Source organism: Myripristis murdjan, chromosome 15 (assembly GCF_902150065.1).
Source record: "Myripristis murdjan chromosome 15, fMyrMur1.1, whole genome shotgun sequence".
Lineage (NCBI taxonomy): Eukaryota > Metazoa > Chordata > Actinopteri > Holocentriformes > Holocentridae > Myripristis > Myripristis murdjan.
The window spans coordinates 14,917,621-14,940,310 of record NC_043994.1 but is presented as its reverse complement, the minus strand read 5'-3'; the positions used below and the strand labels follow the sequence as shown (position 1 = coordinate 14,940,310).

The following is a 22,690-nucleotide window of genomic DNA, read 5'->3' as shown; positions in this document are numbered from 1 at the left end:
CAAAGCTCCATGGCTGGAAGTAACACCTGACCTGTGTGAGCTGCAGAGCAGAAAATATATCATTGTCCTGGACCACTTCTCCAGAGACGCTGAGGAGCTTGCTCATGAGATGGGAATACTGCTGGAGGTAGCCACTGACAACCCAATGCAATACATCGATTTAGTGCCAGAACCTCAGACAGAGCCACGGCTTCGCCATAAAACCTTTAGTCCTCATTACCACTGGGGTGCAGAGTGGGAGGAGATGGGGGGCCACCCCTGCCCTTTTTTGCTCTGAGTGCTGAGGTGCCACAATGGGATGCCTGCCTGCTTCATTTTTACCATTAGGGAGAAAATGAAGTGTGAGGAGTTTTTTTTCTTCATAGGGTGACTGTTGTAGAATATGAAACTCTCATATATTTTTTCTTTTTTTAAAAAAAAATCTGAACAGACATTTTACTGTAATAGGACACCTTCATGCTTAATTCTGTCCTTAAGGACAAGGGACTCGAGGCAAAAACTAAGTGTTTTTTAATACCATAGGGCCACTTGAATGAAAAAAAATCTTTTTCACAAAGTCTGTGAATGCCACTGAGAGACACACTCTTGCTTGAGGTGTGTGTGTGTGTGTGTGTGTGTGTGTGTGTGTGTGTGAGAGAGAGAGAGAGAGAGAGAGAGAGAGAGAGAGAGAGAGAGAAAGACCTAATTAAGCCTAAACTAATTTTCACTCAGATTCTGCAACCCTACAAATGCACACACACCAACCCAGGTGGGGCCCCACACCAGGGCCAGAAGAGGTGCCTCTTTTTCATTTTTCACCTCTTCCCCAGAGAGTCTGTGCATGCCACTGCTCATTACCCATAGGCAAGGAAGGTTTCTCAGAAAGCTGGCCCAGGCTGGCCAAGTACATCCTCAGCAGCCAGACCCCAACTTTTTTCTCATGTGCTATTAGTGCAAAATGGGAAAGCCTTGTAGGTGCTGCTTAAATTTAGTCTGTTCTGGTGTGAGATAATGCTGGCAGATTAGCATAGCTTGCTATACCATGTCAGTTTATATCAGGCTACAAGCTAATAACATTACATGTTTCATATTCTACAAGGGTAATGACATTGCAGCTTACACCATACCTTAAAATGCCAACCAAATATCTTGTTTGTGTGTGTGTGTGTGTGTGTGTGTGTGTGTGTGTGTGTGTGTGTGTGTGTGTGTGTGTGTGTGTGTGTGTGTGTGTGTGTGAATCCATTCACAATGGATAAAGTGACCTTTTGTTTTATTTGCAAGAAGTAGGCCTACAATTGGGAACACAGCAGTTAAGCTGATAGACCCAATATGTCAAGTTTCCCTGCTCCCCCACCTTATTTTTATTCAAAGGTAGCACTAGCCATGCAAATCTGTATATTTTTTTCATATATGCATATTTTTCACCAGCAGATGGCGACATAAAGAGAGGTGAGAGACAACACTGCATCTCTATCCAACATGAAGAATAGCTATTGAATTCCACATTAGTTATTTAAGACTTAGCCGATGTCATTTAGGTTCAATATTACACCTGCACCACAGTGAACATCATTCACCAAAGCCAGCAAAACAGCAGTGATGTGGGACTTTTACACAGCAGATTTGCAATAAAGAAGAAGCAATAAGGAGTTCTAGCACAAAGTGAAGGCTACTTATGGGCATGCCATTACTTCAGTCCAAGGTGTAGCACAGTATGTAGGTCTATTGGGTTACACATGACATTTAGTACAACTTATAACAACTGATCATGCCCAGATGCAGTAAATGACAGCTGTGATGAGGGGAACCACAGCCTGTGTCAACTTAGTGGTGATATAATGATTTAAGATGTGGATGGAGAGAGGTCACATTCTAAGGATTAGAAACCGACCTTGTGTGATTGGATTTAGGCTGGAATTCCTTCTGTTTATGCCTTGTAATCCTTATTTGCATCATTGAGATCATGCTTGCATTAAACCAAAACCAAACCAGTTATGAACCATAAGTCTAATATGCCTCTCTGAAAAACTGAAACATGATGAACATGGTCAGAAATCTCGTATTCCAGCGAGGCTAAAGAGAGCTAAAGTTTCACAATATATCCACGCTGTGTTTCCTGATCAAGAGATGAGGATCTTTCAGGATCAGGGAATTGAGAAATTGCTTAACATTTCCTCTAATGAACACAGCATATCCTTAGAGTTTATTGCTGATTACATAAATCCCTCTGAAACTTGAAACAGTGGCAAATCAAATGAAATGTGACATTGCTAGTAGATTTAGGGTGGACATACTGTACAGCACAAGAATTTTAATAGGCTTAGCACCAACTAGGCTGTTCCGCAGATTCTGAGGCGTGGGGAGAAAACCTTATTTCACAGTTTTTCTCAGGTGCTTTCTCAGAGCTCTCAAACTGGAAAATTTGACTGGAACAGCAATTTTTGTGTTTATTTGAAGATATATTCTAGGGTGCGACCACCCATAGCAGGAATTGAGAAAAAAAAAAAAAAAAGATTTAAAAGGTTTAGATTTGCAGGGGTACAAGGATGACTGTACAAGACTTGGTCTGGCTTGAAGAACCAAAGCTGGACACAACACAAGAATGGCCTGCCTGCCTGAAAGAACAATGTCATGGATTATTCAGAAAAATTATGAAGCACTAAATACCTTCTGAGTCATTTCCAGACGCCATCAAATAGATGCCACAGGAATTTGTGGTCAAAGGTGAGATGCAAAATGGTTTGATGTGGAGTATCAAGAACTGATGAGTGAGTCAGTTAATTTTTGCCTTCATAGACTGATAATATAATAACTTCAGGATAAGATAATAACTTGTCTAAATGTAATATAATGTTTAAGTTCCCGGATAATGTAATGACATGGCAATAGCACAATTATCATCAAGTATTAGTATTTGATTCATCATAATCTGACTTAATACAGTCTTATTTGACAAGGTATTACATATATCACTGGCAAATAATTTGGTGTTTTTATATTATTCGGCAGTTTATTACATGAAGACACACCAGCAAGGTTTTAGGTTGTTTTGATGGCCGCAGCAGAAACAGGAACTATGTATCAGCTACTACTTAGAAGGAGGACACCATAATTTATCAGATTAATTCCTGTGGATATGAGTCGTTGATCACTGGCTTCCTTCATTTGGAGAACCATCTTAAGGACCATGTAAGCTGTTCTTAGCTCAGCCAGTGTGTCATGAGTAGTGACAAAAGTTGTGATATTGTAGTTAGGAGGATAAAACAATCTTATTTATCACTGGATGTTGTACTTTTTAGCTGAGTGAGTGGGTAATTCATCTTTAAGTAAGTGTAAGCTCACTGTACTTTAGTGTGATATTTAACACTACCCTTCTTCAGCTGGGTTTCCTAAAGGAACTAGAATATGCAGCACTCTCAGCACTGCACAGTATCTAGACATTTATTTATAGTTTTTCTTTTTTTATGTTATCTGTTCTTTTGTCCAAATCCAGGTCTGCGCATTCCAAGAAGATGTATATCCCTTCATGAAACCTTTTGGGAAAACATTTTTGGAAAGTCTCAGTTAGAGTAAGCATTGTAAAGTGTCAAAGTAAGAGCAAAGCAGTCTCTCTCTTTTTTTTTTTTTTTTTTTTTTTTTGTCTTTTTGCTGCGTCACTAAGGCAACTGCAGTAGCTGTTAGGAGTCTCTGACTCCATTAATAACTTGTGCTGTGGGGACCTATTATGCAAGTCCTGAAACCTGAGCGCTGGTCACCTGTTCTGCTACCTGAGCCTGGGCCCTGGGGACGGAGGGGAGGAGGGAGCAGAGCCTCGCTAGCTGCCTGACTAGAGGACTCGACACATATGGATGAGGCCCGAGGTTAACGCTGGAAGCTCCAGGGATCCCAAGTGGGTCTTTTAGCTAGCATCACTAAACCAGAGGCTTGTGCACAGAGTAAATTAACAGAGAAGCATCAGGATCCACTGAAGTGTGTCCACCAGAGCCATCACTGTTTAACAAAGGACAAGAGCCGCCCTTCTTTCAACAGCGAAGGATATTTCATTTATGTTAACTCTCAGGCGTCTGATGTAATCTCACAGGATTATTTGAATAACCATATTAACACTGCTGATGAGTTGTGCGCCGCTCCCCCACCCCCTGTTGGCAGTGAGCAGTGGCTGCTTCCTCTGCAGTTAGAGAGAGGACCACAGAGGCCTCTTGGCCACCCGGTGACAGCCTGGATCTGGCGCACCCCTGGCCGAGCACAGGCTACAGAACACACTGCTGCCTCTGCTGAACACAAGAGACTGCCTGTTGAAGAGAGAGGGATAGCAGCTGACCGCTCCAGGCTTGGCATTCTGCTTTACCTGGTAAGAGGCACCAAGTATGAGTAAAACGAACTGTAAGTACTCTGAAAAAATGTGCACTGTTGTTTCAGGCATAGCACCCCACAGCATGTGATGTCTGCTCTGTTGATATGAGTTTTATAAATGTGTACCTTATTCATCTGTATATGTAGCTTCATCTTCATCTTCATCCTTAAAGTAGCATTATGTTTACAATCAGTTATAGGCTACTAACATGCATTCCTGCCATCACTGGTTGCCTAAAGGTTTTTCATAATCTTTTTTATTGACAGAGTTAGGCCTAAATATAATAACTCCTAAGCTGTACAAATTTCACCGGATGCACAGCAAAAAATCTCAACAAGTCATTTAGTCTCATATCGAGTCTTGTTATTCTTCAAACAAATTTTAAAAGATCTGCCAATAAATCCCACTTGTTTCCAATGCAGCTTTACTTACAAGGCAGAAAAAGGCGGGTCAGCACTCTTGTATCAAGAAAGTGACATCTTATTCAAGAAATTTTGGAAACAGAGTTAATCAGTGTTGCAGGCCAGCATGTATTTTTTCATGTTACTTATTTTACAGTAAGAAAAACAAACTGACTGACTGAATCTGAGACTAAATGACTTGTTATGATGGATGTGTTTGCAGCATGCCCTTGCTGGTTAACGTAGGAATAAATGTTTAATATGAGCAAAGAAATCTCGAGGCCTCTGGTATGCTTTCCTACTGTGCCTCCCTGTCAGAAATCTAACAGATTATGGCTCATGTGATGACATTCCAGTGACCCACAGCCTGGACCATTACCGCATGCTTGACTCATTCTCTGTCATTGCTCTCACAAAGAAGAAAGTATTAGGGCACACATATGGAACTGCAGCAGTTTATATAAGTGAGAAAATCCTTTACCTCCTTGTGGTAAATGATACAGTCTCTGATTTTGTGTGTGCATGAGTGCTGAGAGACATTGAGCTTTGCAGAAAGAGCACAGTTAAGACTGACAGTGGAGCGAAACACAGATTCCTCAAATGAGAAGCAAATTCATCATCATTCCCAACCAAATGTGGTGGGTCCATTTTCTTTTCATCAAGGCATAGTTGAGTGGTAGGTTGTTCAGAGGACAGAGGGTGCAGAGTAATGAGAGATCTGGGCTTCAGCGAAAAGACCAGGATAACAAGATTACTAAATAATGAAAATATCCTCAACTAACACCAGCAGGGTGTAATCGCTTTATGACACTTCTAAACGCAGGCGTTTTGTCCAAGAGCTCCTTCAGTCTGTCTCGCCTCAACACTCGCTGCTGTGCTGATGGGTTTATCTCTCACATACCCACAGCTCTGCACAGCCTGTCTGCTTCCTAACCAGCTGTAGGTCCCACAGCCTCGCTCACTGTCAGGCGCACAAAGGTTTACTCAATCACCGGGTTTCACGCACGCAACAGTAAAGCACATGGTCGCAACAGCCAAAGCCAACCCCATACAGACACAGTCTGTCACTGTGCTCAGCCTCTGTATCTTTCTCTCTCCTTCTGTCTCTGTTTCTATCACATCCTCTCTTTTTCTTTGTCTTTCACAGACCTACTGTTGGGGCCTGCCGAAGGCTTGTTCTCTGTTGTGTTTCCTTATGTTTTTTTTTCCCACTGTAGTGTCTCTACATTGTGTTTTATATCATTTTCACATAATAATAACAGCATCGACATTGCAGTAACATTGCTGTTTCATCCAGTCCAGTGCATCTTTTGATATATTTTATATTGAAATTTCAGTCATGCCGCCACACCTTTTAGGGGTGAGTTTTGCAAGTGTGAGATTATTTCAGAATGGATGGGTAAAGAAAAAGTGAAGAAAAAGAGAAGTTAAGAAGTAAATAATATTTTAAAAAGAGCTAAAATACACATAAATAGAATAGTAAAGTAAGTAGGAAGAGATGTGGGGTGATAGAGACTATTCTTTCTATAAAGCAATACTGTATGCTTGAAAATGTTGTAATCCTGGTGAAATTCTGGAGATTTTAATGTTTTAACTTAAATTTATGGATTTGATGCTGATCTATAGGTTGAGAAAATTTTACACCTTTCAGGCATCTGAAACTATCTCAGAACCGACCAGATAAATAGAAAACCACATGATGGTCAAGCTGTAAACAAGGCTAGTTTTTCTTAGCTCTTTCATTCAATTATGAGGGGGCATGTAGGTTGTAAATCATTCAGTGCCTATACACATTTATACTGTAATATACGGTACACAAGTTGTGTTTGTTTATTTGTTTTGTTTTGGTTTTTAAACTTTCTAAAACATATATTTTTCACTCACAATTGTATATTGTTATTTTAATATAAATGAATGTGAGAGTAGGATGTATATATGTGAGAAACCCAGAATTAATTACAGCCCATACTGACCCTCACACCAAACAACAGTAATACACACACACACACACACACACACACACACACACACACACACACACACACACATATCTCTACATATACATGCATTCAAATCCAAATTTGCATACTGATGCATTAACACTAATGGACACCTCACTGCAGATGTATAACATTTATATATGACATATGCATATGGCATGTGCATGTCCCTACATGAACATATCAAACCCACAAAAACTGTAAAGACATGAAGTTCTCATTTAATCCCATATGAAGCTGGAGTCCGTTTGATGATCATAAATAATCCATCTTTAGTTGAACTGTTGCTGTTATAGACTCCACTGTATAGCCTCTCCCCACCCACTCTCCATTGTTTCACTGTTGACTGAGGCTATTTTGTTTATTCCCCACATTAAGCTATAATGTCCTTCAGGGTGCCTGCTCACACTTACTCGCTTTCTCTCGCACATGCACAAACACAACCCCACTGCTATCCACCCCTCTTTTGCAGACAGAAACACCCCATAAATATTGCTGTTGTTCCTACAATTCCTCTTGCTGGCTTGGCAAAAATAAATCAAAGGAAAAATGGGGTGAAAGTATGAATGTATAATTTTCTATTTCAGTGCTTTTGTTCAAGCCTACATTCCTGTCCCATGTGACTCACCTCAAAGTGGAACACATAGGGTAAACATAATTACTTCTCTTGTATTGTACACGCAGGGCCATTGACGCAAACCTTACAACAGGCCAACAGCCTGACTTCAATTTGCTAGACCTTTGCTGTGACAGTGTATAACACAGCATGGATACATTACATGCCTGATAAGTTTATTTAAAAATAACTTAAGCCTGTATTTTTTTTCTTTTTGGCTCAGTTTTGTTGACCATAATAATTGCATTGTTGCTTGTATCACAGTGATAAATTGAGAACAGTATACTTGGCGTGTGAAAGACAGAATGACATTCAGTGGTAAATAAAGTGAGGAGATAAGGCTTTCCCCATGTCTCTCAACAGAGAAAACATTTGAACTATGTTTGTTATTTAGGAATTATTAAAAATGTACAAGGCGAGTGAGATAGATAAGCATGTTTGGCAAACAGAGTTATCATCAACTGAGCTGAGAAAAAGACAGAGACTACTGAACATGAAAACACAGGTGAGTGAGAGAGAGAGAGAGAAAGAAAGAGAGAGAGAGACAGACAGAGACAGACAGAGAGAGGTTGTTCCCTTGACAGTTGTATATATCTGGTAGTTGGTAGGAATGAGCATGGCTCTAAGGAAGGGAAAATGATGAAATGATGAGGTGAAGTGAATTATGAATCGTTAGCAGAGAGGCTATTTTCAGTGACAATATAGCTGTACTTTTATGATGAGTAGGTAAGTCTGATAATTATATTTCAATTTCAGAAACATGTCTTTGAAGTGGACGTGACTTTCATGTCTGATAGTGTTCGTAGCCTAGTTAAAGTCAGAAGTTACAGTGCTGTGAAATGTACGCCATACTTTTTTCTGGACTGAATTTGCAGATGGAAAAATAGAAGGCAGCTGCTCCATGTCAATGGGTTTCCGAAGTTGGAGGATCCCAAGCCGATCTACACCTAACATCAATGAGGTAAACAACTCTTTGTATATTTATATGTTTAACCAAGTTCATATGACCTGGAGAGTTCCTGACAAAATACTGAATCGACACAATACTGTTATAACAGTGTATAAAAAGGAAGATGTAGCAGGCTGAAGTTTTAACTTTTCACCGAATGCTTGCTGGAAAGTTAATCTTAATAATTACATGCGCAATCATCATCACTGTCATCAGCTTGCACCTAGGAAACTCTGTATGTATCAGTATCCAATAACATACTCATACTTCCATAATCATGTGATGTTTGATGTTAGATCTCATGGAGCAGTGGCTTCTGAGTTCCCGTGTCACTCCAAGTTACAGTATAACCAAACAAAAACATTAAATTACTCATTAGATCAAACTGTATTTGGGAAAAAGTTTCTTCACATTTGACACATGGGAATATAAGCAGACATAGGTGCCACTTAAGGAGGATGTCAAAAGCTGAAGGTTGTTTTCCTTCCTAACAGTGATAATATTTGTAAGAAGTAAAATGTTAACCAGGTCTCAAGCATGGAAGTGTGGGGGATGAATATATATGAAAGTGCCTGAGCATACGCACAAAATTGTAAGGGCAATTGAAGTAAGAGACGAGAAAAGAGCGGACGGTAGTTACATTTTTTTTTTTTTTTCCTCAGTTGACTAATCTGGAATGTTCATTTTAAATGCCATGGATAATTTGTCTCCAAGTGCTGCCCATCAAGTTACACATTGTCATGGCAACAGCAACAGATCAGGAAACAAGTAGAGCAGGAGAGTCAATAATAAGTCACTCAAATCACATCAGAGCAGCGAAGACCTTTGTATGTGTGGTCTATTCATGGTTCATTTCAGTAACAGAATCATTCAATTTGCGGAGGGCTCAGAGGAACACTTTGAACACAACTCTGATATGAAATTTCCTTTCTTCCCCTTTTCACAGGCCTCCAGTAAGGATATCACTGCTTCGCTGCACAGGAATGTCCTGTCATGGGGCGTGTGGAGGGGGCAACAAGGGAAGAAGGAGAGTACGTCCGTGTCTCTCCGAGCAGCAACGCCATCCAATGACTCGCAGAGAGCACAGAGTATATCTTATAGAGGGGCTGCTAACCTATTAAGGACTGCAAGTGTCCCAGATGTCGTGGGACAGAGTCCAAAGGCAGCGTATTCCTCCATTACCATCGCAGCCAGGAAAGTCCCCCAGGCAGGTTCCAGCCTGCAGGGACCTGTGTATCCATCCTGTCCCACCCGACCTGTGAGAGCAATAACTCCTCCACAGCCCCTGGAGAGAAGAGCGCTATCCACACCAAGGTGCACAAGGAGATTCTCCAACTCCCAGCCGGACCTGTGCAGACAGAATCCGACTGTAGTGAGGACAAACGAGCTGAGACAGAGCTACCCCACAGCTGATGGGTTTGCAATGAGAGAACCAGGAAAGAGGAAGGTGCAACCTCTGCAACACAGACACAGCTACACAGAGGGGAATAGCAACCAGAGCTTAATAAGTGACTCATTCCTGCCCCTGTCCTCACAGCCCTCCTACCGCTCCTGTGTCCACCTTGAGGTGCCTCTGAGGTCCACTAGTTCGGTTGTGTTTCTTGACAAGTCCCTCTCTATTTCCCTTGTGGATCTGTCAGGAAGGAGGGCAGCCCAGCCCACTCTGTACAGGTCCACCTTGTCTGTTCATTTAAGCGTCCCATCCTGCCACAGATCCTCTACGGACAACAAACCAGCCAAAACAGATGAGAGTTATGGGAGACCCAAAGCAGCCATGGTAGGCAGAAACAAATTCAATGGCCGAAAGAGTGGTTTGGGTCACTGCAGAGGCGCTTTATCAAAGCAATGGGGCCACAAGGTCGAGCAAATAGCACCCGCTCATGGTGTTAACAGCAGGGCTGATGATCCAGACACACATTGCCATGGTGCTACTTTGGGATTTTTGTCATTCAAAGGGCCAAGCCCCTCAAACACGGAGGCTGGCAAGCAGAAGGGGAATGCAGATGAGGCTGTCTGTCCTACGCAGAGCAATTTCAGACACAGACACCGTGCTTTCAATATTGGCCCAGGTATGAATTTCATCTCTTTGGTTCAGAAGTGAAAATCTAAAGTATCCATGCAAATTGATCTGTATATTCCTTTCAGCCGCTCGCATTTTCCATCGCTATTGTAGATAAGATCACATTTCCAAGTCGTAGCAGCAAGCTGAATGTGTCGCCAAGGTGGTCTTAGAGGGTGGAAAGACTAATTTTTCTCTCGGCCTCTCAACTTGTGATTTATACCTCATACATGTTAATGAACCCCTCCCCCCACCACACCTCTTGCCTACCCCAGTTCTCCTGGCAGCAAACACACAAATCAAACATGCAATGTTGAGAAAAATGATGCATGCACACACTCAAATAATGTTAACTGCAGACTTATGTGAAGAAGAAGCACTTTGTTTTTTATGTATCTGCATCTCATGAGTCATTTGATCTACCACATATTAACAGTGGTGACACACAGGTGTTAAAATGCATCCATATGTGTGTCTTTTTATATAATCTCTATTCGGATATAATAATATAGAATATTCTTATAATAATTATAATTATAATACAATACAATCTCTGTTTAAATCTCTCTGTAGCTCTCCAGCTACAATAAGGTTAAGGTTATGAGACCTCAAGAAAAACATAGTACTCAGTCTGTACCACTTGATAGTATCCTGTTCATATATGGGTGGCAGACCCTCCCTAGAGTGACTAATGTGCTAGCTAGCAGCTTACAATGATAGTATACTATTAAAATAATGGTAACTAATGGCAATTACATTCCACAAATTACTCATTTCATTACATGGTAATGGTTTTTTTGTGTGCTAATATGCAAACATAATTTTTTGCCTGGGAATTTTGGATGGCTCCAAGTGGGGATATAGTTTTTATATGTTCTATGCTTTGCCTAGAGAACACATATGTAAAATAAGGCCCGCGGGCCGAATTTGACCTGTGAAATAATTTGATCCAATCCCCGGACATAAATCATGATTTATAGTTGAATCCAAAGCCCTTGTCGAGTTTATGTTTGTAAAGGAAAACAAATTCTTTTGTGTATTTCACCAAGGTGCTGTGCTATGCACCAACAGTCCTGCAGATGGACGTTTAGGATATGAGTTGGGTTGAGTTTGACATGGTAGGGTGCTCCTTTGCGTGCTGTATGGACGGCACACAGCTGAACAAGCTACAGTCAAGGTTTGTGGAGAGCATAGTGAAACACACTGGGAAGCAACAGGCACCATGCACAGTTTTCACAGCATTTCGCTTTTTTTGTTAAAATTGAGTTGATGAATATTTGTGTGCAATACTGAGGATTTGCACTCACTACTTATATACATACACTTACTATTAGACTTGAATAAACTGAGAGGGAGAACAACTTGACTGTTTCAACCGAGGTGTGGCAATACACACTGGTGATGAGTTCTGAATATATGAAACAGCAATAATTAATCATCTGTTTTAAAAAAAAGTAATTAGAAAGGGAAGGTATTGTGATTTAAGTGAATGTGTTGAAATAAAATGCTGCAACTGAGCTAAGTTAGACTAATATTTCTGTTTAACATGACTTCAAACTGCATACAAATTCATGAATAGGGTTGACTCCAAAAGCATGTATTAGTAAAATTCCCCAGAACTATCTCTGAACTATCCCTTTAACCAAAACAAAGATATTCTCCCCGATATTACTGCCATGATGTCTCCTGGTCTTTTTCACCCTCAATCTCTAACTCAGGAAATACGAAAGCATTCACTGGGTGTGCACATCATGGACATTGTTACCCAGGTTAGATCCCAGTTCGGACCAACCTAACCCACCTTTACTCTCATCATAACCAGTAAACTGACTAACTAACACTAATGAGGAATATACTGTAAGTGTGGAATTATACAATTGATCATTATTCCCTGTATCTGTGCTAATAGTGTGGCAGCATCACTGAATGACCTCTATTGATATTAAAGCTGATCTTAAGACTCCACAGACCATTTACAGCAGTTTTGATTTTGCACACAGTCAGTAGCCCCATTGGCAGAAGCTGTCACAGCAAAGAGCAATGGTGCACGGGCTATCATACAGAAAAAAAGCTGCGATACCACACTTTTCAATTATTAAACTATCCACTCACTGCGACAAATTTATTTTCCATACTGTGCCACAACTGTTTGCCTGTGTCCTTTGATATATTTATAAACTTACATCTTTTCCGTAGGCACTTTTTACTGCATTGCCTGCAGGAAAACACAAACCCTATCCTAACAGTCTGAACTGCTGCATTAACCTTTTTACGTGTGCTTCCCAGAGCATGTGATGGTGCTCTACCTGCATGCCACATGGCTGGTGATTCAGAGGAGACACATTTCAGAAAAGGTGGAGGAACGAGGTTACGGGTGCAGGATAGATGCACTGTCATCTTTTACATTATTCATAGGCCACACTCATGTTGCCTCTAGGTTTTTTTTCCTCTGCAAGTTGTGCAAATGATGGGAAGGGGGTAGGGTCAGTTTGAGGTCTTCTTCATTTTCCCACTTCTCCAGATCATAAAATTCAAGATGGGACTCTCAGACTCGCTTCATGTCAATGGCCCCCGCCCCATCCCATTTCAACACTGTGCGATAACTGAATGGTCTCTGAGAGGAAGGACACTGGAAAGAGCTGTATGCATTTTATTCAGCACCACATAATAAACAAACCACATAAACAAACCCAATCACAGACAAACCACATAAGCACACTTCTACTTCCATTTATTGCCTCCTTTTCAGGGCAGTCTCCAACAGTCTATACAGGCTTTTTCAGGTTTTGGCATTGTGTGCCCTATTCACTGGCTAAGTCCAGAGGCTCATTGTGCAGCCTCCTGGGACAGGGATGCATAAGGTTTGGTTAAAAGAAACCTTGCTGCCCACCACCACCGCCCCTCTCCAACGTCTGACCAACACTTAACCCTATGCCACCTTGCCGCCTAACGTGTTGGTATCAACAATCTCAGCATATTTTCTCTAAAGGAGCTGTTTTTTAAACTTGACTTGACAAATTCAACTTCATAATTATTTCACACCTTTCTGTATCTCTCCAAGTGGACTCCAGAACATGTCAGAGGCAAGCGTGGAGTGACAAGAAAGTTGAACAACAAGAGCGCAGTTCTTCCAGAGAGGCTCACAAAGTCCCAGCTTTGTATAAGCACAAGACATGCTACTATCATTCCCGCCTGATGGCTGAATCTCAGGATGGCACATCCAAGACTCTCAGTCTCAAAGTAGGACCCAACTTGCTGAAAGTTTTTCTTTCTTTCTTTCTTTCTTTCTTTCCGTCTTTCTTTCTTTCTTTCTTTCTTTTATTTTTATAATCATTGCTAATTGGTTATCTTTTTGGAAATATGTTAAGACAAGGGAGTCCACATTTGGTGCTGTACCCAATTTATATAGTGGGTACTATTTTGAAGAATTTTGTTATATAATAGAAAATGCACATACGGCGACAATGCATTGTTTCTGAAACTATTGAGAAAATAACTAATATTTTGACAGCAATATGAGAACAATAATCAATAGCACAATCAAACTGGTCAATCAAAACAAGAACATAAGACATCAGTAGTAACTTTAGCCTCAAATGCAAACCACTTCACTGCCATGTGATTCTCTGTTGGACCTAAGAACCGTCAAAGGATCATTAGAGCCACTGAGGATATGAATACAGTCAATTATGTCAATACAGCTGAAATAACTGTTATGAACTGAGCCAAGAAATTACCATGAAATGATCAAAACTGTCTTAGATATTAAATACAGAACAACCATACAAAGATCGACTAGGTCAGATGTACAGGGTGGCTATGTGAAGCCTTTAATCATTATTCAAATTGCAGATTGTTTTGTTGGTTATACATTCATCGACTGTACGTTGGTATTTTAAGTAGCACAGTTTCCCCCACAAAGAACCTGCTTTTGGTTGTTATTGGAATAAACATCATGGCCACAACAATACCGTCTCTTGAGCAGGGATTTTTAAACTTGGAGAGATTTTTGCTTTCATCCTCTGCCAACTAGAGTGGGTAGATGGGAAAATAAAATCCTTAATAATAAAACAGTTTCCTTTCAAACTTCAGTTTTCTTTGGTCCACTTGAGGCCAAAATCCTTACATTGCTTATTTCGAACAAAATATGTTTTTTTATATATATTTTTCTCTATCCAGTTAACGTTAACAGGTTTTATTTCCACTTTCTGAGAAGCAAAGATCCAATGTAAAATTAGGTTTATGAAGCTTTCTGAAGGATTCAGATTCCCCCAGTGAGTAAAGCTCCCTTACCTTTATCCCTAGTAAAGCTGAGCATAATATTACCATGTTGCCTACACCTCCTAGCTATTACAAGGCTGTGAAGAGGATTTGCCAAGGTTAAAGAATAGATTAAGGATATTTTCAGAATAGATTCAAACCCAATGAAGACCTTTTTTTCTTCCTACAGGATTAGTGTTTAAGAGTTGTATTCTTCCCACCAACAAGCAGCTTCCATATCCTTCTTCCCACCCCAGGAGGCTTTGGAGCTCTTCAGGCCAGACTTTATCAGCCGGTCCCAGGGTCGAGTGAGGAGGCTGGAGCAGAGGGCGAGGAGGAGGAGAGCACTGCAAGACCCCAACCCAGACCTGGTGCAAGGCCTTGGGGAAGACAGAGGCGAACGAAGGAGGAACTGCACTACTCCAGATCCACTCAGTGGTGAGTACAGCAGAATAGCTGCATGAATAACCCCCCCCCCCCCCCCCCCCCCCCCCCCCCCCCCCCAAAAAAAAAAAAAAAAAGCACATCTAATCTTGGAGGTATAATACAATTCCATCTTTCTGTGCAGTGGAGTTTATTTCAGAAATATATGGCTCTGCATCACAACACACACATGCATACAGTTCTAAATCAGCTGGTCTCTCCAGCAGTCAGTCCATTTGTCAAGGCCAACCCTGAATGTCCAGCTGAGGTCTCCTCCAGTTTCAAGGCCACTGCCACCCTCACCAGGCTGTAGCTTTCAGCCTGCGTGTAGATCTTCTACCTTCCCCATGGAAAAGCCAGGGTGAAATCCAATATATTAGTGTAAATTAATAGGGAATTAAATAAGGGACACGTGGTTATGTAATATTGCATCATGTCTACTATTCTTGGAACCATGAGCTGATTCATCTGTCAAACAGCTTCTTAAATCCTCAGCTGGCTGGCAAGAGAGAGAGAGATTTTACTTGTTCTCCTCTTCCTATAGTGGCATTTATCCAACTTTGCTCTCTGCTGGTCATTATCTAGTATTGCAGATCAGTTAAAGTGTTTAATCTAAACCCCATTACCACTGAGTGAATACTCAGTGGTAATAACCAAAAGCTTCTATCGTCTACTGATCTGCTGTGAATGTGTATTTTATTTTATTTTTTTTAATATATTGATTTTGAAAGATATTCTTGAATTCTGTACAAAAAGCCAAATATCCCAAAACTAGTGGGATAACATACTCTACTTTTGATAAGTGTTTATTCAGGAAATAAAACTGAAAACTTCCATAATTCTGCAGCACTGAGATGATGTGATGGCAACTTGTCATAAACAAGTAAAAAAAAAAAAAAAAGAAGTAGCATATGCATGATTCTTCATCAGCTCTCCCGCTGGTTATGGAATACCTGGAATATATGTTGGATGTGTATTCCAGACAAGGTAAGACAGGGAATTTGACATTCTTGAGGGGAAATCGGGGAATTTTGCAGATAGATATATGAAAAATATGAATAACCAGAATTTATTTTCGTACATGAACTATATCAGAAGTTGTTTTTCGTTTTCTCCTCAAGAAACCCAAATGCAGAGTGTTCAGCCCCTTAGAAAAATAACATTATCAAACCAAAACATAATAATAATCTTAGCTCACGGAGGCAGTCCAGATTGGTTATGGAAAGTTGTGGAAAAGTCATGGAATTTTACCTCAGGGCCACAGTGGTTACCCGGAATGATGCTGACGCCTCAGACTGGAGTCTGAAGTCTAATTAAGCGCGAACAGCCTTGATACTGTTGACCAAAGCAACAGCAGTCTGGCAAGCCCCTCCACTGCTACTGCGAGAGAGACATAAAAGTGTGTGTGTGTGTGAGAGAGAGAGAGAATTTTCACACATGTGGGTGCACCAGTATGTGACAAACAGAGATCACACACAGCCCTCTGCGTTCATTTGCATATTCATGATTCATTTACATTTTAATTCTTATTTTTAATTCTTATGTGTATTTTTTTTTGTGTGTGTGTCCATGTGCGTGTGTGTGTTCGTGCGTGTGTGTGTGTGTGTGTGTGTGTGTGTGTCCTAGATAACCTTTTCAAGCCTAGAGAGAGGTCTATATCAGGCAAAGAGATGCAGCTGAGGTCCAGACGGTGAGCAGACCCGTGTCAGACCACGTCACTCTCACTCTCTCCTCTGTCTTTGTTTCATGTTCAGTACAGTCCATAATGCTCGCCTGTTGTATCTGTCATGCATGTGAGGTAACACAACACACATTCGGACATGCATCCACTGTAAAGATACAAAGAATGTTTGACATCCAAACGTCTGTCTTGACAGTAGATATGAGCTACCCTCTGTATGTCTTATCGCCTCCTTTATTCCTTGCCTTATCTGAAAAGGCACACCTGATCAGGTGATGGGTGCCCATTGTAATTTTTTCTCCAAAACGACACTATCTGACTTGGAGGATCTCTTAACAAATTGGCTGTTGTTGTGGGAGTGAAAAAGGAGTCTGTGTGATACTTGTTTATCAGTGGATCCAGGTTTTTGCCGGCTGTGGTCCCACTAGATAAAAACCTTGTCACTAGTATGCCAATTCCTTGGCATGTGCCAGCCACCCTTGGACTGCTAATACCATATTCCCCACTTCCCTTAGACTGCCTGAATTTGCCTTTTGTGTCTGCAGGATTTACAACAAGCTGCCTGAGGTGACAAAGAAGAAGGAGGAGGAGAAAAAGAGGGCTGTATCACAAACTAACAGATTGCGGGCCGAGCTCTTTAAAAAGGTAGAGCTGCTGCTGCTGGGACATTTTTTATTGGTCCAACAATCAGTTCAAAAGATTACAAGGACTGAGTGGCTGCTGGAAGATTTGTATGAAAGCACAAACGTCTGAATAATGAAGAAGTTTACTTCTTTTTGACTATTATTTGGTTGCTTATTATTCCACACTAAAATATCACCTCAAAACTGTGATTCTGCCTCTATTAATAGAGAAGAAAACATGAATAAAACATTTCACATCACAAACAAACAAATAAAAGAAAAATCCAAATATAAAATTCTATTTCTAACTCTTATAACTGCTTTAGCTGTTTCCAGCATCATTCCAATCATCAGGCTCATGGAAAAATTTCTTACAAGAAGTGTTAAATAATGAGTCTTTTGCAAGTGCATTGAGATATTTTAGTCACTCAGGAGGGGGGCTGCAGTCAGGTAGGGTGTTTTTTTTTTTTTTTTTTTTCCTTTTTAGCATTTTATGTTTTTTCTAATAACTGTTGGGCCGCTTTGAGACTTTCTTTTCCTTTCTTTTCAGGGATGTTCAGCAATATTACATTTACTTTAGATTTTACCTTTTTGGCAAGAAAATATCAGTGAATATCTTACTTAACACTCACTTTAACTTACACTATATCACACTGATGCAGGTCAGCTTTTAATTATGGCAGTTGATAAGAACAAATACACTGAATTTACAGAAACTATTGCAGCATATCTGTGCATTAAATTACTGCATGCTTTGGTTGTTTTGTTTTATTTGATTTTTGTTGGAGCTAACAGCACTGAATGGTATCAAAACGATGTAATTTTATGCACAGTTTGTGTGTAAATCTCTTTAAGGATGCCTCACAATCATGAAACGAAACGTGGTTTGATCTTTGTCCAGCAGAGGTCACTATTTGACTGTTTAAAAGCAGACATCGTCCTCGGTCATTCTGGATTATTTCCCAAACAAATACACAATTCATCTTAGGCCGTATTCATTTCCTTCTCATTTTGTGTGAACCCTACTCATTTTTCAGTGACTGGTGTTTTATTTTTTCATGACCACATCAAAAAAACACCCAAGGGCCTGCTGGTCATTTATGCTGGAACTAAAACCTTTACTACTGTATTGAGGTTGTTTTTCCTTTTATGGACCGTCTCTCTCTTTGTAAGAATGTTGGATTTGGCTTTATCAGCTTTTATAAACCACATAAGTCACACATTCTGTACTTAGTTAAAATGCCTATGTGTTACACCTTCCTTAGTAGGCCGTAAGTGCTACGTGTATTCCAGGAGCGAAGGGCTTGTTGTAAATGAGAGATACATTTAGGACATGCAGTGTCAGACAGATAGGTGGATCCATTCAGACTCACCCACTGAGCCGTCACTCACGCTCCCATTCTGACCCAACCACAACAATGGATTCACTGTCAGTCAGGTGTGATGTGAACAATGTGGAGAGATGTCCCCAGTCTCTCACAGATAATTACACAATTACTGTGGTTCCAGGTTATGTGAGGGTGGGTGGGTGGCTTGTCCTTCGTCAAGGTGATTTAAAGGTGATTTCCTTATCTCTCATATTCCATATGTTAGGTAAATTGAGACATAACACAAAAAAAAAAAAAAATTGAGGCGAACATCTTTTTTTCAGCAGGCTCAGCCCTCAAAAGAAGACATAGACACATCATTGAATCTATACTAAATCTGTTTTTCATGGAGGGGGTTAACTGACAGCCAGCACTACAGAATTAACAGCGTAGCTAAATAGACTCCCAGAAACATTTTACTCACTGAAGTCATAAAAATTGCATGACATCAAATGGCTCTCTGAGAGAATATTTTATTTCTTCGCGGGGGGAACAGCGTTGGAACGACTGTTACGATGCCAGCCTGAACTTGCCACCTCTCAAATGAAACTATTAGCCCGACCTGAACCATAGCGAGATTGGTAGGAAGGAGCGTGTGCCTCATTGATAAACATTGAGTTGTGTGTGCTTTTGAGGCCTCATTTTGGTCAGTAAGTCTCCAACACACGGAGAGGTGGAGCCCATGAGCAGCAGACTCACAGAGGGGTCTGATAGCGGCGGGGAGAGGGAGCATGGCTTTGAATGGCGGTTGAAATGAGATTCCAGCTGTTGGGTACTGTATGAGGAGGGTGATTGCATAGCAGGCTGTTTGGTCAGATAGCAAGCTAGCATTATTTCCCCTACCTGGGCTGGGACACCACAGGAGGAAGGCTGATGGAAGTGAAAGCCAATTTAGCAGCAGGAGTTGCTCCTGTTTGAAGCAGAGCTGCTCATAAGAGATTGAGGGAAAAGGAGGTCTGTGTATAGATAGGCATGTTGTGGCTCTGCTTTTTTTTCTTTTTGGGTAATTGGGACTTTTGTTGTTGTTCTTATTTTGCAGAGACTTCTGGAGCAGATCCTGCAAAGATAAATGAGAAGCACCAAAAGGTGTATGGGGATCATTCAGCGATTATTTCCAAATGAAGCATGCCCTTCTCCTTCCCTCCATGTATATTAATTATGACTTTGTATTCATTCGCTTGCTATTCTGTGCGAGTCTTTCCCATGGTTGTGCATTTGCATTGCTTTTTATTAAGGCTCACCTTCTGTTAGATGGATCATTCTCCTCCTGTTGTACTTTTGTTGTTCTCATACTAATGCGTTTACAATGCAAAGAAATGCAAAAGAGATTGTTAACTGTCAATAGTCTAAGATATTGGCCTTATTTTGAGGGCAAAATAAGCCACCATGTGGACCAAGCACTGCACTGTGGTATTCTGGTGTATGTTCAGGGCATGTGCTATAGAGGCTGACTTGCTATATTGTATGTAGACAGCCCAACCAGCCTAGCTAACTCCTACATACTCACAATGAAAACTTAGAGGGGTTTGGCCATTTAAATGTGAGAGCATCACAGCTGTGATCTAATTCTGTTTTTTTTTTTTTTTCTTCACCTCATAAAGCCCTGGTTATCAAACACAAAACAGATGTAATTTTACTCTTTTCTTCAATCAGTATAGGTCTAAAGATTTGATGCCTGGTCTTGAATATCAACATTCTACACTAAATTGTGTTCCTCTATCTCAAACCAAAATAAAAGTATCCCAAACACATTTTGCATGGAGGCTCTTATTTTCTAAGACGCTGAGGCTCGGTGCTTCGCTCAAAGCACCTTGGCTCTGTCATTGGTCGGTGTTTATGAAGTGGAGAGGGGAGACCTTGTTTTTTCGACGTTGGCTTCACGTCTGCCTCGAGGCTTCGGGAACCTCCCATCCGGAACACTGGAATTCCAAGCTAATAGAACTCAGGAGACACAGAGCGTCTGTGAAAGGGCCCTTTGTCAGGGAGCCGCCAAACCAGAGATGACATTGTAATAAGAGAGGAGACTTCTGGGTGAAGCCTGTGACTACAGCCCGTACATACATATATACCCTGTGTTGAAGTGACTGACATCTCTGTAGCACTTAAACAGAGCCCACTGGGATGAAAAGACAGGACACAAGGAAGGACATACTGTATATCGCAGGCCTCAGGAAAATACCTAAAATACATAATGTAGTGGCTGAGTTGTGGTGAGAGGTGCGCGCTGGAGCACCAACAGATAAAGATTCAGTGTTTCAAAACCACAGCAGAATGGTTGGTCAAAGCAGAAAATGCAGGAGACAGTTTACCTATTCATATCTTCCGACTTAACTGATGCCCATGTTAGCGGAAAGCCAATTTACAGGAGTGATCCACGTGGGAGAGTTGCTCTTCAGCCATGTAGGCTGCTTGTTCCACAGGCTGAGCACAGACTGACAGAGAGCTGTATATGAGGAGAAGGGCTGCTGTCAGTCAGCCTCATTCTCTCTGAGGCATCATGTGTCTCTACATGTCACATTTCTGTCTCTGCATTATCTGGACTTCATGCTCTGAGATCCCTGAGCCTGCTTCCCCATGCCCTTAACTCGAAAATAGAGTTTGAGTATTTCACTGGCACCCATGCTTGCTGAACAATCCATCCCCATGGCTCTGGCTTAGGGACTCATATGTGATTTTTACTGTGTTGTTCTTATGTATAGAGAGGGGACAGCCACATTTAAAATCACTTAAAACACTTCAAACTTTGCAATCTCTTGCTAGCAGCTGCTCTGTGTTCAAGGGTATTACAACAGCAACACAAAGACTTTCCCCAGCCAATATTTAAATTGGTGGCTTTCAAAGTGGGGTGCGGGACCCAGAGGGTTCCTTGAGGAGCTTCCAGAGAGTTAAGAAAATAAGGAGTAATTTAATTTCAGCTTAATTCCATAAAAATTATTACCATACAACACAAGTTTATGAGTGATTATTTCAATCATCTCACCTCTTTGAAGATATTTGTCAGTGTTTAAGCATGACTTCCAAATTTTTATATGTAATACAAATCTTTTCATTTCAGTGTTTTGAGTTGGCGCCATGTCACTTCAAATGGGGGCCCACGGCTTCATTAAAGTCAACTTACGGATGTGGAACATTAAAACCTCTTAGCTCTGCTGGTTTCATCGGTGGGTTTGTTATTGCTGCATGGCCGAGCTTTCTTCAAACCCACAGAACTTTATTTTAAATTCTAGTGGAGATCCCAGCCTTTCCAAATATACAAAATATGTCTCGCTGAATTACAGTTAAATGATGCACAAAACTTCCAGATATATTCTATTTGATGTGACGGTGCCGCCGTAAAACAATGGCATCTGGGGTTTGAATATTTCACTCAGTATAAGCATGATGCGGCTTCAGTGAAGTGTTGCAGCCAGCAGATGCAGAATATGTATGTGGCACTGTTATACAATTTGGAAGAAAATGTTTTTTGTTGTTTTTTTCCTGAATCTGCAGCTACGTAAGGGAAATTTAAAGGTAATTCAGAGTTTAAGTGTTTTTACAATTTGAAAACCCTTGAGTTACAACTCTCTAGTACCCTGAAGTAGGCTAAAATAATGTAGATTTCACCAGACTGAGGATGAGCAACAGGCAAGAGGAGCCAGAGAGACATTTGAAAACACTGACAAAACAGCAAACAGTTCCAACTGAGCCAGCCACATGGAAACTGAGGCTGTTTTGTCAGGTGTAGGTTATTTTTTTTCTCTCTTAAATTTAATACATATTGCCTTCATAGACAAAAAGGTGATGAAAATCCCACACTGCTACTGTGTATCACAGAGGCTCTGTGGGATTTTAGGGACATAACTCAGTCTACGCAGGCTCAGGCAAAGCAAATGCAGTTGTCCTTTCCTTTCCCTCGCAGTTAGCCCTGTGCAGCCTCCGTTCAGATATGAAGTGAACTGATGCCTGCTAAGAGACATCTGCAGTTTTTTGCCTGCAGCG

At 40.9% G+C, this 22,690-nt stretch overlaps 1 protein-coding gene and 1 long non-coding RNA gene across 2 annotated transcripts; both read left to right on the top strand.

Moving 5' to 3' along the window:
* The first annotated feature begins 4,277 nt into the window (after positions 1-4,277).
* Positions 4,278-9,380, top strand: LOC115372653 (uncharacterized). The gene is made up of 3 exons (XR_003929465.1): positions 4,278-4,330; positions 8,226-8,311; positions 9,246-9,380. It is a non-coding gene; the product is annotated as an uncharacterized LOC115372653 (long non-coding RNA).
* Positions 9,381-9,382: 2 nt separating this feature from the next.
* LOC115372652 ((E2-independent) E3 ubiquitin-conjugating enzyme FATS) lies at positions 9,383-20,463 on the top strand. The gene is made up of 6 exons (XM_030070713.1): positions 9,383-10,368; positions 13,420-13,598; positions 14,876-15,056; positions 16,668-16,731; positions 17,268-17,367; positions 19,752-20,463. Exons 1-6 carry the CDS (start codon positions 9,723-9,725, stop codon positions 19,779-19,781), a joined length of 1,200 nt encoding a protein of 399 aa, XP_029926573.1. The 5' UTR covers positions 9,383-9,722; the 3' UTR covers positions 19,782-20,463.
* Positions 20,464-22,690: the final 2,227 nt, after the last annotated feature.

What these genes read in the sequence shown, in the direction of transcription:
- LOC115372652 (XM_030070713.1), top strand. Translation starts at nt 9,723, where the DNA reads ATGAGAGAACCAGGAAAGAGGAAGGTGCAACCTCTGCAACACAGACAC. An exon ending in TGCTTTCAATATTGGCCCAG is followed by an intron (nt 10,369 to 13,419) that starts GTATGAATTTCA and finishes TATCTCTCCAAG; the next exon opens with TGGACTCCAGAACATGTCAG. An exon ending in CCAAGACTCTCAGTCTCAAA is followed by an intron (nt 13,599 to 14,875) that starts GTAGGACCCAAC and finishes TTCCCACCCCAG; the next exon opens with GAGGCTTTGGAGCTCTTCAG.